At 42.8% G+C, this 12,831-nt stretch overlaps 2 protein-coding genes across 2 annotated transcripts; both read right to left on the bottom strand.

The window, feature by feature from the left end:
* Positions 1-904: 904 nt before the first annotated feature.
* Positions 905-3,005, bottom strand: LOC119328952. Its single transcript, XM_037602251.1, has 3 exons — positions 2,675-3,005; positions 2,060-2,271; positions 905-1,917 (listed from the first exon to the last, which is right to left on the bottom strand). The coding sequence occupies exons 1-3, from the start codon at positions 2,946-2,948 to the stop codon at positions 1,327-1,329; spliced, it is 1,077 nt and encodes a 358-aa protein (XP_037458148.1). The 5' UTR covers positions 2,949-3,005; the 3' UTR covers positions 905-1,326.
* A 5,109-nt stretch (positions 3,006-8,114) lies between these two features.
* LOC119358878 (growth hormone-regulated TBC protein 1-like) lies at positions 8,115-11,820 on the bottom strand. Its single transcript, XM_037625282.1, has 8 exons — positions 11,216-11,820; positions 10,203-10,864; positions 9,711-9,827; positions 9,456-9,634; positions 9,271-9,364; positions 9,078-9,155; positions 8,864-8,965; positions 8,115-8,661 (listed from the first exon to the last, which is right to left on the bottom strand). The coding sequence occupies exons 2-8, from the start codon at positions 10,749-10,751 to the stop codon at positions 8,530-8,532; spliced, it is 1,251 nt and encodes a 416-aa protein (XP_037481179.1). The 5' UTR covers positions 10,752-10,864; positions 11,216-11,820; the 3' UTR covers positions 8,115-8,529.
* Between the last annotated feature and the right edge of the window lie 1,011 nt (positions 11,821-12,831).

Genomic DNA, 12,831 nt, shown 5'->3' with positions numbered 1-12,831 from the left:
TTTTTCGCCTTAAATTTCAATCTCAGAAACAGATTATACGTAGTGTTTCTGTCCTGGTAGCTTTGGTTATGTGATCGATCCTACTATATGGAGGGACAATGCTGCAAGTGATCAGTATTGATATGATAATCTCCTTGACCTTTAGTAGAAATCCCATATTTTCGGGAGGTAATTGTTACGTCTACAACATGTGATCTTTGTGGTTATTGCACCTTAGAGATCAGTTACAGTGCCATATCTGATGATTAATGATTGTACATGTCCAGAGTGGGGTACTGTTTGCTTCTTTGGGTCCTTTCCCTCACATTTTTTTTCTTGAACTGAACTGTATCCAATGTTTTCAATTAAGTTGCTTCCAATGGTTGTCTAATAGGTGGACAAAGTTGATATGCAGTCAGCACATCTGCGGTTCTAGGAATAGTAGTTGCTAGTTCTAGTAAGATATTGCTCTTGTGGATAAAAAGATGCTCTCGACTAACTGTTGTATCCAGGACTGGTTGAAAACATGCATGTGCTTTTGAAAAGCTACTACACCACCTAGTGAAGCCATGGAAACCCACCTATGTGTACCCTTTTCTTGGTGCGTGGATTTAGTATATGCATGGTCATCTTGTTCTGAAGAAATGATTTCTTTATGCTTTTCAGGTCGTTGTTGCAGAAATTGTCAAGGAAATGGTGTCTGAGTTGATGTCGAAGCTCTTGTGCGGCCCTGACATCGTGGAGCTTGCAGTCGGCGCAGAGTGTGCACAGGATTGGAATCCAGCCACAGTAGAAGACTGCCATCGATCGTCATCATCTCATCATCACCACGATCTTGACGATGGACAGCATGAGTACCCACTTGGTCGAGTTGGGATCGAGGCATAGTTGCGTGTGGCATTCGGCCGTGAAAACAGATGAGTAATATGAGTGAGAGGCATTCATTCATTGTAACTGGAGTATACTGGACTCACACATGAACCTTCCGACTAGAGTAGGACTTGGAACCCACAAACCCAGGGCTGCAGGGAAGAAGCAACTGCGCCGCGCGTGGCAACCTGTATATAGCAACTCGTTTCGATCGACACACCAGCTAGCTAGAATGCGCACAGTAACTTGTACAATACGCACAGCCACACACATGAGCTTCCTATATTTTCATCTTCCTGAGTTGGTTAGATGTCCTTGAATGTCCTGTGTGATGCTGCTATTGCAAAATGTTGATGCTCTCTTCTCCTGGACATTGGACCCGGGTGGTCTGGGAGATATCTCGATGTAGGCCGTAGGTGTACCTGGACATTTGAAGCATGATAACACCACAACTTAGCTTGTCATGTTGCTACAGGATTACGGCCTATAGTCCATCAAGGACCAGAAGACCTTAACTTGAAGCTTGGCAGTACCACAAGAAATCTCCTTTTTCTCTTCACCACGGTGCTGTGGTGTGAATTCAACTTTCTGTTTTCTAGTAGCAGCACCACCACCACCACAGACTGCTAAGCCAACTGTGAGCATACCATTCAGACGGAGGGTCATGACTCGCCGCCGGAGTGTGATATCTGTACGTCCTTCACAAGACACCACACCGTCTTCCTTGCTATTATAAATCACAATCCTAGGTTGAATGCCCTCGATGCCAGCCATGATCTTTCCACAGAATCGTCCCTCAAGTAACTTGATCTCGAACATACCCTCAACAGCATTAAGAAGAGTTGCATACCTCACGTCCACAATACTAAACCAGCTCTCAAGAGTTTGATGTGCAACAGCAACCTTTTCGTCTCTAGGCAGAACTCGTCCATCAATCATAAGCAAACCCTTGCTGATTTGCTCGCCTAGAGGCTCCTCGCCAACCTTGATTTTAAGATCTATCTCCAGATATATGAAATCAAGTAATACCAGACCTCGACCTGGGCCAGTTAAGATCAAATTTTCATCCTGTGAAAAGCAATAGCTGAAAAGATTAGATTATGAAAATCCAAATACCAATAATGCCTGCAACGGAATATGCAATAGAGTTACAAACTAAATAAAATCAAGAGGCACATAAGCAGTGATTTTGAAGCAAAGACGTACGTACCCTTGACTTGATAGGTTGACAATTGTCCCTGGTGCGGTTAAAGAGGTACATGCACTTGTGGTCGATGCTATCTCTAGCGATGATAGTGCCATACACATCGATTGGGAAGCCTTTATCCGAGGAGACTATCTTGACAGTAAGTATGTTTGCAGTGTCTTGGAGTTCCAAACCATTTACACACCTCTTGGTGTATCGCATTGGAGGGATAGGCGCTGCGATGTAAAAACAAAAGCATAAGCTAGTTGTGAGAGGCAAAAAGAATTGTGTAAAGCATAAAATGCACCGCAGCAGCACTACAAGGATACAATTCAGATTTCCTATTCATATTCATACTGCAAGAAATTCAGTTTTCAAATCATGTTTGCCAATAAATGAGCAGTAATCAACAACACATCATGTGCAATTGTTCTGAATTGTGAAATATGGGACTGAACATTGTGCAATTGTTCTAAACATAAGTAGATATGTATGTATGGGGGATTCCAGCAATCAGGCTAGCAATCGTGAAAACAACTTGAAAGAAACATACATAAATACATACATACATACACAGTTGGAAATGTATGCCTTTGAAATAGAATCAGGTCGGGATCTAGGTTTTGATGGCGGACTTACACTCGGCGTTGATGTCGAAGACCGAGAAGTCGTTGAAGGAGTAGCGGGTGTAGACCTTGCGCTTCGTCTTGGGGTCGTGCTCCAGGATGGATGCCTTGACCTGCTGGTGCGCTAGGCGTCGCCGCCGGTTCTCCGCCGCCTTCCGCGCCTTCTCCTCTGCCTCCCGCGCCTTCTCCTTCTCCGCCTCTTCCTCCTCCTGCGCCGCGGCCAGCATCGCCGCCTTGTTAAAGAAGAGGTCCTCCCAACTCAACTCCTCCTCCCCTACGCACGCCATGAATCCCAATTCCCCGCCGTCGCCGTCGCCGTCGCCGCCAAGGCCGATGAAGCTAACCCTAAGTCGCCGTCCACGGTCGAGGCCTGCCCGATTCCTCCTTTTTATTCCTAATCGCCGCTGCTGCTTCGGGCTGGGCCTTATTAATCTTTACGCGAAAGACGGCCCATTAAGCTATAGTGCGCTCCGTTCGGCAGGAGAAGAGAAATTGGATCATATAAGCCACACTTTCCTTCTCCATTTGATAATTTCCCCTCTGGCCCCCGAGATTGACGGGTGGGACCGGAGAAATTGGATCGCACGGTTTTTAGTTTCTGGCCGATATTTTACATCAGCCGGTTTTTAGTTCCATCAGGTTTTATAAAAAAAAAGTCCATATATTTGGAAACGTTCACAAATTTTCAAAATGTTTAGAAATATAAAAATGATCCTATGTTATTATGAATGTTCTAGAAATTTCAAAAGAATATTCATGACTTTTTAAATGAACACGAAAAGCATGTTTAGGATGGCCAAATTGCAACGTTTAGGACGGCCCATTATAAGCTATAAATAGTATACACACGGTTGATAATTCCCAACCGATATTTTACATCAGCCAGTTTCTTAGTTCAGTCAGGTTTTATAAAACAAATTGTTCATAAATTTGAAAACTTTCACAAATTGTAAAAATGTTTACAAATATGAAAACAATGCTCCTAAATTTTTACATCAGCTGGTCTTTTAGTTTTGTCGGGTTTCCAAAAACTGTTCATAAAATGTTCACAAAATTTAAAAAATGTTAATGAATATGAAAGAAATGTTACTAAATTTTTAAATCATCTTGTTTTTTAGTTTCGTCAGGTTTTATAAGCGGGGAATAGGATATTCAAATTGCAATGTGCCGTCTATATAGAGATTCCAATTAGCCCTGCTTCACGCTGGGCCTTATTAATCTTTTTCCATCGACACGCGAACCACATGTGACGGTAAGATGGTCCATTAAGCTTTTTTTTGCAGATACATTATATCTACCTAATAATAAAGCTTCAGGATGAACTTTTTTTATCAAAATCGATGAACTTTTTTCAAATACCTGAACTTATTCCAAATTAGTATGAAATCGATGAACTTCTACTAAAATCGGTGAGCGGTTTTCAAAATCTGGTGAAATTTTTTAACTTTTTCTATAAAAATCGATGAACTTTTTTTAAAATCCATGATTTTTTCTTCAAAATCCGGTGAACTTTTTTTTATAATTGATGAGATATTTTCGATTTTTGTGGACATTTGTTTGAAAATCCATGATTTTTTTAAAAATCGATCAACTTTCAAAAAATGTGTTTTCTTTTTCAAATGTACTTTTTCTTTAAAAAGAATATACTGGTATAGAAACAATGGTCATATAAACTATTCTCGGATCAAACACATCAAATTCATCGTGGTGCAATGATCACTGCGGCAATTTCCTCGCAATGGCATGTGGGTTCGAATCCTAGTTCTTTCATATTTTTCTTGATGTTTCTTTTTTTAGCATATGGACGCGAGCAATGCTGGGCTGGCCCACTATCACGCACCTTCAGGCACCCTCTGTCGTAAGCGGCACTGAGGGCGCCGAAGAGGAGCTCTCCTTCCTGACTCCTCCGTTTTATGCGAGGGTAAGGACGGCCCATAAGCTATAGTGCACTCTATTCGGTAGGAGAACGACCTCTACGGTCCAATCGAAGTCGCTCACATACACGAATACATTCGTTTCTATAAACGCACTCATGCACACCCTACTTATGCTGATAAAAGTTTTCTTATGGAGATTGTCAAATAATTCGTTGCCAACAGAGGATGTTCGAAAGCACAGGAAAATGTGGCACCATGACTAGTGTTTTGCATGTGGGGCTCAAGATTCATGGCGTCATAGCCTCATTGAGTGCACCATGGCGCGTTGTGTATGGGTTTTAGTGGACCATGACCTTTTGGAACACATGATCGCAACAACGGAATTAGATGTGAAGAACTGACTCTTTTCTATGATAGATGTCCTAGTCATGATGAATTCACACAGATGTCAATCACTCTTTGGGCAATATGGTATGCGAGAAGGAAACTTATTCATGAGGGGATTAATTAGAGTCCCTATCAAACACATAGATTTGTTTCATGCTTTATCTCGGAGTTGGATCGACTTTCGGGAACACCAGAAGCACGTGGTATGATTCGGACTACATGCAATAATGGGCAACATCTTTGGATCATGTCTGCTCACTAGTAGAAAACAGGGCTTCGGTCACAGCTCAATATACACATTAGTCCCGGTTGCTTTACGAACCGGGACTAATGTGTGCATTAGTCCCGGTTCGAGCGGCTAAAGGCATTAGTCTTGGTTCAAATGAGACCTTTAGTCCCAGTTTGAGACACGGACCGGGACTAAAGGGTGCGATGCCATTTAGTCCCGGTTCGTGTCTCAAACCAGGACTAAAGGGGTTCGTGTCTCAAACTCTAACCCCCCCCCCCCTGTATCGGCATTTCAGTTTTGGAATAAACAAAAGAAAATGATAAAAACTTCAAAAAATAAAATCCTTCGAGATGTAGTTATATTACTACATCTACTAGTTAGAAAAATTAAAAAAACTTAAATTTGGACATGTTTTGCAAAAAAAGTGTTATGAAAAGGTAAAACGGCTATAACTTTTGCATATGATGTCGGAAAAAAAAGTATAATATATCAAAATATTCAGCACGAAAATCCGCATCCGATTTTACCTCCATAGGCCGTTTTGCAAATTTTTAGAATCCTCAAACTCTAAAAGGAAAAAAGTTATGCTCAAATTTTAGTTTTTTTCTGAATTTTGGTTAAATCTGGTCAAACTATGGTCAAACTACTTATTCAAGAAGTATTAGTCTTACTAAATAAATATTCAAGAATATTAGTGTTACTAAATAATTATTTTGGTTTTTTTGAATTTTTGTCAAATCTGGTCAAACTGTGGTCAAACTACTTATTCAAGAAATATTAGTGTTACTAAATAATTATTGTTTTTTAGAATAATAGTTTCAGACTCAAACAGTGAAACGTGTGACTTCATGCTCAAGCTAAACTCCTGAGGGTTAATAGGATTGACATTTTACTATTGTCCGGAAAACAACAAGTGCAGACTTGGAAACGATGGGGAATAAAACTAAGAAATTAAATTGAGCAGTGATGAGGGGTGATTAGAGATTAAATTGTAAAATAATTCAGAAATTTGAAAATCGGGAAAAATAAAAAAATAAAAAAATCGTAAAATTTCCTTTAGTCCCAATTGGTGTTACCAACCGGGACTAAAGGTGGAGCTCCAGACCCGGTTCGTAACAGAACCGGGACTAAATGGGGGGGCCTTTAGTCCCGACCCTTTAGTCCCTGTTCCAGAACCAGGACTAAAGGCCCCCTAGAACCGGGACAAATGAGTCTTTTTCTACTAGTGGCTGCAGAACAAATAAAAATTAATGTTGATGCGGGATTATCATTGGAGCACAATGTAGGCACAACAACAACAATTTATCGAGACCATCTTTTGTCGAGACCAAGATGGTTACTATATTGGGTCTTCAGTGCTAGTGATTCATGGCATCGCTGATCCTGCTACTCCTAGAAGCTTTAGCCTGCCGAGAGGCTTTATCGTTGGCGCAAGACTTGGGCATGCAGCATTTTCAGATCGCATCAGATTGCAAACAGGTCATCAATCATACTCGCCAAGGGGTTGAAGGAAACTATGAGAGTGTTCTCAAAGATTAGTTGCAAACTGTTACAATGTCTAATTACAATAATTTTTTGTTTGAACCTCGAGCTTCTAATTTTGAAGCTCATAGGCTAGCTAGGTCACGTGTCTCTCTTCCCTAGAGTCGGCATCTTTGATTGGGCACGTCAGAAGTGACCCAATAGCTTTTCCTATAAACATCTTTACCAATTAATAAAAGCCTAGCTACCTTTGCTTAAAAAAAACTCATACACACCCCTATGAGCACCTTCGAGAGACTGAGCCGACATAGCATCTTGAGATTTTCTGAAGTCATCATAGGCGCCTCGTACTCGACGAGAACGTCTCCTCTCACTGAACGAACATCGCCGGAAACCTAAATAAATCCAGAAAAATGCGAGCACCAATGTTAATTTTAGGACTTATACTCTGGTGGGCGGGGGATACCACTGTCCTCCTTACCATCCAACCACATGTTGGTTTGTCGGTCCGATCAGTTTTGGTGTATAGTTCGATGGTTTACATGAGGTTTTTATTTCCCGACCGATATTTACATCAGCCAGTTTTTCATTTCCGTCGCTCTGTTCGGAAGGAGAACGATCCATACGGTCCAATCAGTTTTGGTGTACAGTACAATGATTTACATACGGTTTTTAATTTTCGGCCGAGATTTTACATCAGACGGATTTTTTATTCCCTCGGGTTTTTTTAAATATTCATAAATTTTTAAAATGTTCACAAATTTTAAATATGTTTATGAATATTTTACATCAGTAGGTTCCTCAGCTTCCACGCAGGTTTAATTACATGCATTTTCTTGAAACATGAGAATATTAGTTCATTATCAGAAACATTTTTTTGAAAGTTATATCATCATTTTTTTAAACTGTGTAACAAATTTTTATACTATGTTAAGATTTTTTTTCAAGCTCATGATTTTAAATTCTATAAATAAATTTAGGTTTTAAAAATATATGCATTTAATTTTAAATTTTTTTAGGGGTATGCATAAAATGTAAATAAAGTAAAAATGAGGAGAAGAAAATAATTTCGGGTGACGTCAGGAAGAGGAGGCACGTCGTACTGGGCCATGCACGCAACTGCTCATCATCAAGGCCAATCATACTCCCTGGAAAAAAAAGCGCAATCATATTGAGCTGAGGCCGACAGTAAAAAATCACATAAAAAAAACATATCAGAGCCAGGTTTCGATCCTGGGACCTGTGGGCTATGGGCCCACCACGCTTCCGCTGCGCCACTCTGATTTGCTTGCTTACACTTGCAATGGTAGCTTACTTGAACGTTTGGTAATTAACACCAAAAATAAACCAACACTAGATACGGCTTCTAAACACAATCCTGCAGCTCAGTTTTCTAGGTCAAATCAAATGCCATAAACACTGAGAATTTGGACACCTTCACAACCTGGCTTTCTCAACTGTCAACCACATCAAATCCATGTCACAACTTCAAGCCAGAAGCAAGATCAAGTTACTAGTAAAAACACAAGAAATCTTTTTAGCTCCATTTCACACATACAACAAATCGGGACTACAAATCAAGCAAATGCCATGAGCGCCGCCGACAAGCATCGGATTCATACAGGTTTCAACCAGCGGCAGAACCTGCTCCCACGGCATCGTGCACACGCACAGAAACACACAAATATGAAGGTCCCAAAAACAAACCCACATTTGCAGTTTTGGCAACTTCCCATAATACATTCCTGTTTTCAGTGGACCACGAGTGGGTTTTTTACTCGTCGCAGAATCCAGTCTGACCAGGAACTGAGTGCAAACTCACAGTGTCGTCTCGCCTTTCCTTCAAAACACACAGGGCTTCAGCTAAGCCTCTCAACATGTTTTTTCTGCGCATCACGCATCCATCTTGAGCGACCCCAGCCGTCTGGTTCTTTGGTCGAGCTCCGCCATGACCACCGTCTCGTGCCGTTTCCTTTCTTTCGTGATCGTGTTCGTTGTCATGGAGCCAATCTTATCGAAAGCAAACTAGGAAAGAAAACGGTAAACATGGATAGGTCAGACTCCAATATTGGCAATTAAATGCTTTGAAGCATGCAAACTACTCCAAATTACGGGCGACTTTCAGTTTACTGTAATTTCTTGGTGTTCCAGCTCAGTACGCTTATAACATTGTGCATCATCCTGACTACTTCAATGTATCTGTGGGTACAAAAGGGCAAATATTTACCGTGAGCAGTTCATCTGGCTCGTATAGGTGATGGGCAGTTGTCTGCAGAACATCAATTACATCACCAATATGTTGGATGCGTAGAAGATCGTCTTCTCTCATCTGCAGATATTCAATAACTTATGAAACATGGTAATGGAGTAATGCCAAACAAGCAGAAGGAACCCAAACACTTTGGGAAAACATGGAAAGAGCAGATTTTCTTGGTACACACCTTGAAAATTGCTAGAGCGACATGGAACAAGACCTTTGCTCCTTCATTGAATAGAACATCCCACACCCGAAGGGTTGTCTGTTCACAACAACAAAAATGGTAATTGTGAAATGGCTTTACAGTAAGTTCTGGACAAATCATTGACAGGCTAGATAAACACTGGTACCAAGCAATAAGTAAACTACTGTCTAACCTCCGAAGGCAATGTTTTGGAGAAGAGACATAAGAACCATTCTGTGGCAACAAGTGAAACATCAAAGCCCATTGCTTCAAGATGAGCAGCAATCCTGTACCATTTGGAAAATCGAATATAGTTCACAATCACGGCATGATTCTCACTGAGAAATACTAGCATAAAAATTGAAGGGAAAAAAATACCTGGGGCATTTTTTGGCTAGCAGATCTTTGAATACTCTCTGCTCAACATGGCATCCAGAAAGAGTATCAGTATAACAATCACTGACAAGAACATTTTCCAAGAGTACGGCCAGCATCCAAAATGCATCTTCCTCTGTCTTCATAACGAGCAACAGCAGAGCGGCGACATAATTCAAACCCTGTAGTACATGCTGTTAGGAGGTTCTATGTGAGACAAATTACAGTTAATGAACAAGAACCTGGCACGGCGGCTACCTGGCAATATCCAACTTCAGAATCACGGAATGAGTACCCAACAAGTACACGTCGAAGAGATGCCTGGCCTTCCTCACTGTTCAACCAGGGATGGCAGGGGAAGGTGCGAGGGAGATCCTATAATGGCAAAGCATCCATTTTACTTCACAGATTCACCAAACTAGTTTATATAAAGCCCAATATATGCTGATAAGTGAGGACAACAATCTGGATAGAACAGTATAAAGCTACATATTAAGATCAAAACAAAGTAGATCAACTACAAAAAGGGCCTTTACAGCAAACGACAAGTATGAATAGGAGAATGCTGCTTGAAACACCCTCAAACCAATGAAGCATATGAAAACCAATTATTCATATGGATGAATCCATCTGATGCTTGCTTCCAGGATGTTGCTCATTAATAATTTAAACAAGGCATACACTTATTCTCTAGAAAGAGATGTATGTACTCTTAATTTGCTCCTGGTATGCGGAAAGGTATGTACTTACATGGTCGATTTGGCGAGTGGCCGGCGTAGTTTTCCCCTCCGTGGCCCTGATCAGCTCGTCATAGTATGTCTCAGGCACTGTCGATCGTTTCTTGGCTGCACCCGACACCGACAGCCATACCTTCGGCCTCAGCGCTGGCGGCACCCCCTTCCTGATCAGCCTCCTCAATGTAACTGTATTTGTGAGCACTGATAGCTTGAGAGACGTGACACTAATCACACCCTGGCCACCGTTGGAGGAGATCCTCGGCTGGAGGTACCAGTTTGCGCCCTTGCTTGCCTCCAGCGCCCACCACACCCTCCCTTGCTCCCTTATCCTCTCCCTCACCTCGTTCAGCACGTTGACATCGTCCACATTGCCCTCCACCATGAAGCCGCAGAGATCTTCAAACTTGACCGACATGTGGTAGGTGTTGGCATGGCCCTTCTGGGGCGTGCTAGTGTGGCTGGTGGTGGGCATGGATGCAGGTGGCGTGGTCCACAATGACCACCTCCTCCTCCTCGGGTTGAAATCGTCATCGGACACATCCCTGGGTTGGATCCCAAACATATTCTTGTCCGGAAGTCTAACGTGGCACAACTATATATGCAACTTTATCAATATCAATATACCACCAAATGAAGCCTGCTTTTTGTATCTGTTCCCCTTCTCGTCGTCGACCCCTACAACAATTCCAAAAAGCAAAACCTGAGTTTGTTCCTTAGTCGCCATTCCTGGCATGCACAACAATCAAATCCAAAATGTAGAAAAGCCATCCGGAAATGTAAACAGTAAAGAAATCCCATCCAATGTTATGCGATTCGAGTCTTCCAAAGTGATTAAGGAGTATTGGCACTCATTTTTATTGATTCAGCAGGCTCTCTCGGCAAACAAGATTGGCATGTTCTTTTCTAACTAATGTAGACTCGGCAATGGATATCATTTCACATATCTGAGACAAATTTTGAATTTTTGGTAGCAATAAAAGACTACTCGTGAAGTATGGGAGTAACAGAGAAGAAGAAGGGTAGTACCTGGCTAGCTCTAGCAGCTGTAAGAAGGAAGGGGACCGAGTCACCACCACCACCTGGATCTGTTGGGATTGCTCACCGCCGATGGAGTCCCAACCCCAATCCCACCTCCACGAGCTCAACCGAGGCCGGGCTCCGCCACCGCCGGCCGGCAGAGCACTCTGCTCCCGCTGGACCGCTCGCGGCACCCCGGACCGGACCGGACCTCGCCCCGCTCTCCGGCCGTGAACAAGCTCGATCCGGGCTGGCCGACCCTTGCCGCCGGCCGCAGCGGACGCGGGTGGAGGGCCGGGACGGGGGACGGGGAGTGGGCGATGCGGCGGATCACAGGGTCGACAGTGCCCGGATCACAGGGTCGACCGTGACGCGCTGGCGACCTCCATTGAAGACGAGCACGGCATTGCGGTGATGGGATGGGGATGGGGGATGGGGGAGGAAGCGGTCGGTGGGCGATTTGGTCAGAGGATTAAAGGAGGAACGGAAAATGATGGATCGATCAATCAATCAATCAATTTTGTATCGCACGGGACCAAATCAATCGAGAGTTGTTGGTGGTGGTGAAATGAAATGAAATAAAAAGGGGATCTTTTTTGGATGAGTAGTTCGCAGTACGTGCGCGCCTGCTCAACGGGAGGATTGGTTGTCTTGTTGGTGTACCGAAAAGGGTAGGGTTGTCCTTTTGCTCGCCCTTGGAGATGTGGTCGGAGAGTTCATTTGGATGGGCTCGGCTTTCCTTAATCTCGTAATTAGGGTTTTGTAGCCACAGCTCCTAATTAGTAAGCTTGGTTGATTTGAGGTGTGTAAAAACCAAATGCTCGTCTAGTTGTAACCAAGCCGTGGGTCATTCCGGTTGTCATCGACAAGGCTAATAGGGGTTTGGTAGAGGTGCGGTGTGTCGACGGCTGGTCCTGACGACACTGGTTGTTGTTTGGTGGTACACCTCGATGTAATTCTAGTTTTGTTTAGTATGCCTTGTATTTATTTGTGAACCTTTATAATATATCCGGTCTTTTTTTCGCAAGAGAAAATAGACGATGACCGTTCAACGCATTCTTCCTCAACTCCACCCGCTTGGGAGCTCCAACCTGTTGTAGATGCCAATCTGTTGCAGATGGAGATGAAAAGGAGACGAAAGGTGATGGGTTGTCGTCGATGGACCTTGTATACACAGTCGGACAGTGGCGGAGACAGGGGGATCAGCAGGGCCCAGGCTCCCCACTCATGTCACTGATTTAAGCCTAGCACTAATGAAAACAGTGTGTGTTTTCTGCTAAATTGGTGTATTTTTGATGGAGTGGGCCTCCCTAACAATATTTAACAACACTCGATCCTCCTCATCCGATTTTCCTGGCTCCGCCACTGCAGTTGAAAGCTAGAGATGCCAAAGAGTGGAGGCAAAATCGCAATCCGCCCTTGGTACTGGCTCATGAAACTAGTTAGCTCTTTCCTTAAGCTCGCTGAACCTAACGCGAGCTAAAACATAACAATTCATTGGGTTCACTAAAGAGCGAGCGACCACAAAACAAGCTTTCTATCCACACATGTGACGATGAGTAAATTGCAAAAAACAAAATCATAATTGAGGACCTTAATTTAGAAAACCAGCCTATTTTGGGTTT

Source organism: Triticum dicoccoides, chromosome 1A (genome assembly GCF_002162155.2).
Source record: "Triticum dicoccoides isolate Atlit2015 ecotype Zavitan chromosome 1A, WEW_v2.0, whole genome shotgun sequence".
Taxonomy (NCBI): domain Eukaryota; kingdom Viridiplantae; phylum Streptophyta; class Magnoliopsida; order Poales; family Poaceae; genus Triticum; species Triticum dicoccoides.
This window is presented reverse-complemented; position numbering and strand designations above follow the sequence as displayed.

What these genes read in the sequence shown, in the direction of transcription:
- LOC119328952 (XM_037602251.1), bottom strand. Translation starts at nt 2,948, where the DNA reads ATGGCGTGCGTAGGGGAGGAGGAGTTGAGTTGGGAGGACCTCTTCTTT. An exon ending in CTTCGACATCAACGCCGAGT is followed by an intron (nt 2,272 to 2,674) that starts GTAAGTCCGCCA and finishes TTTACATCGCAG; the next exon opens with CGCCTATCCCTCCAATGCGA. An exon ending in GTCAACCTATCAAGTCAAGG is followed by an intron (nt 1,918 to 2,059) that starts GTACGTACGTCT and finishes TGCTTTTCACAG; the next exon opens with GATGAAAATTTGATCTTAAC.
- LOC119358878 (XM_037625282.1), bottom strand. Translation starts at nt 10,751, where the DNA reads ATGTTTGGGATCCAACCCAGGGATGTGTCCGATGACGATTTCAACCCG. An exon ending in CTGAAGTTGGATATTGCCAG is followed by an intron (nt 9,635 to 9,710) that starts GTAGCCGCCGTG and finishes CATGTACTACAG; the next exon opens with GGTTTGAATTATGTCGCCGC. An exon ending in CCAAAACATTGCCTTCGGAG is followed by an intron (nt 9,156 to 9,270) that starts GTTAGACAGTAG and finishes TGTTGTGAACAG; the next exon opens with ACAACCCTTCGGGTGTGGGA.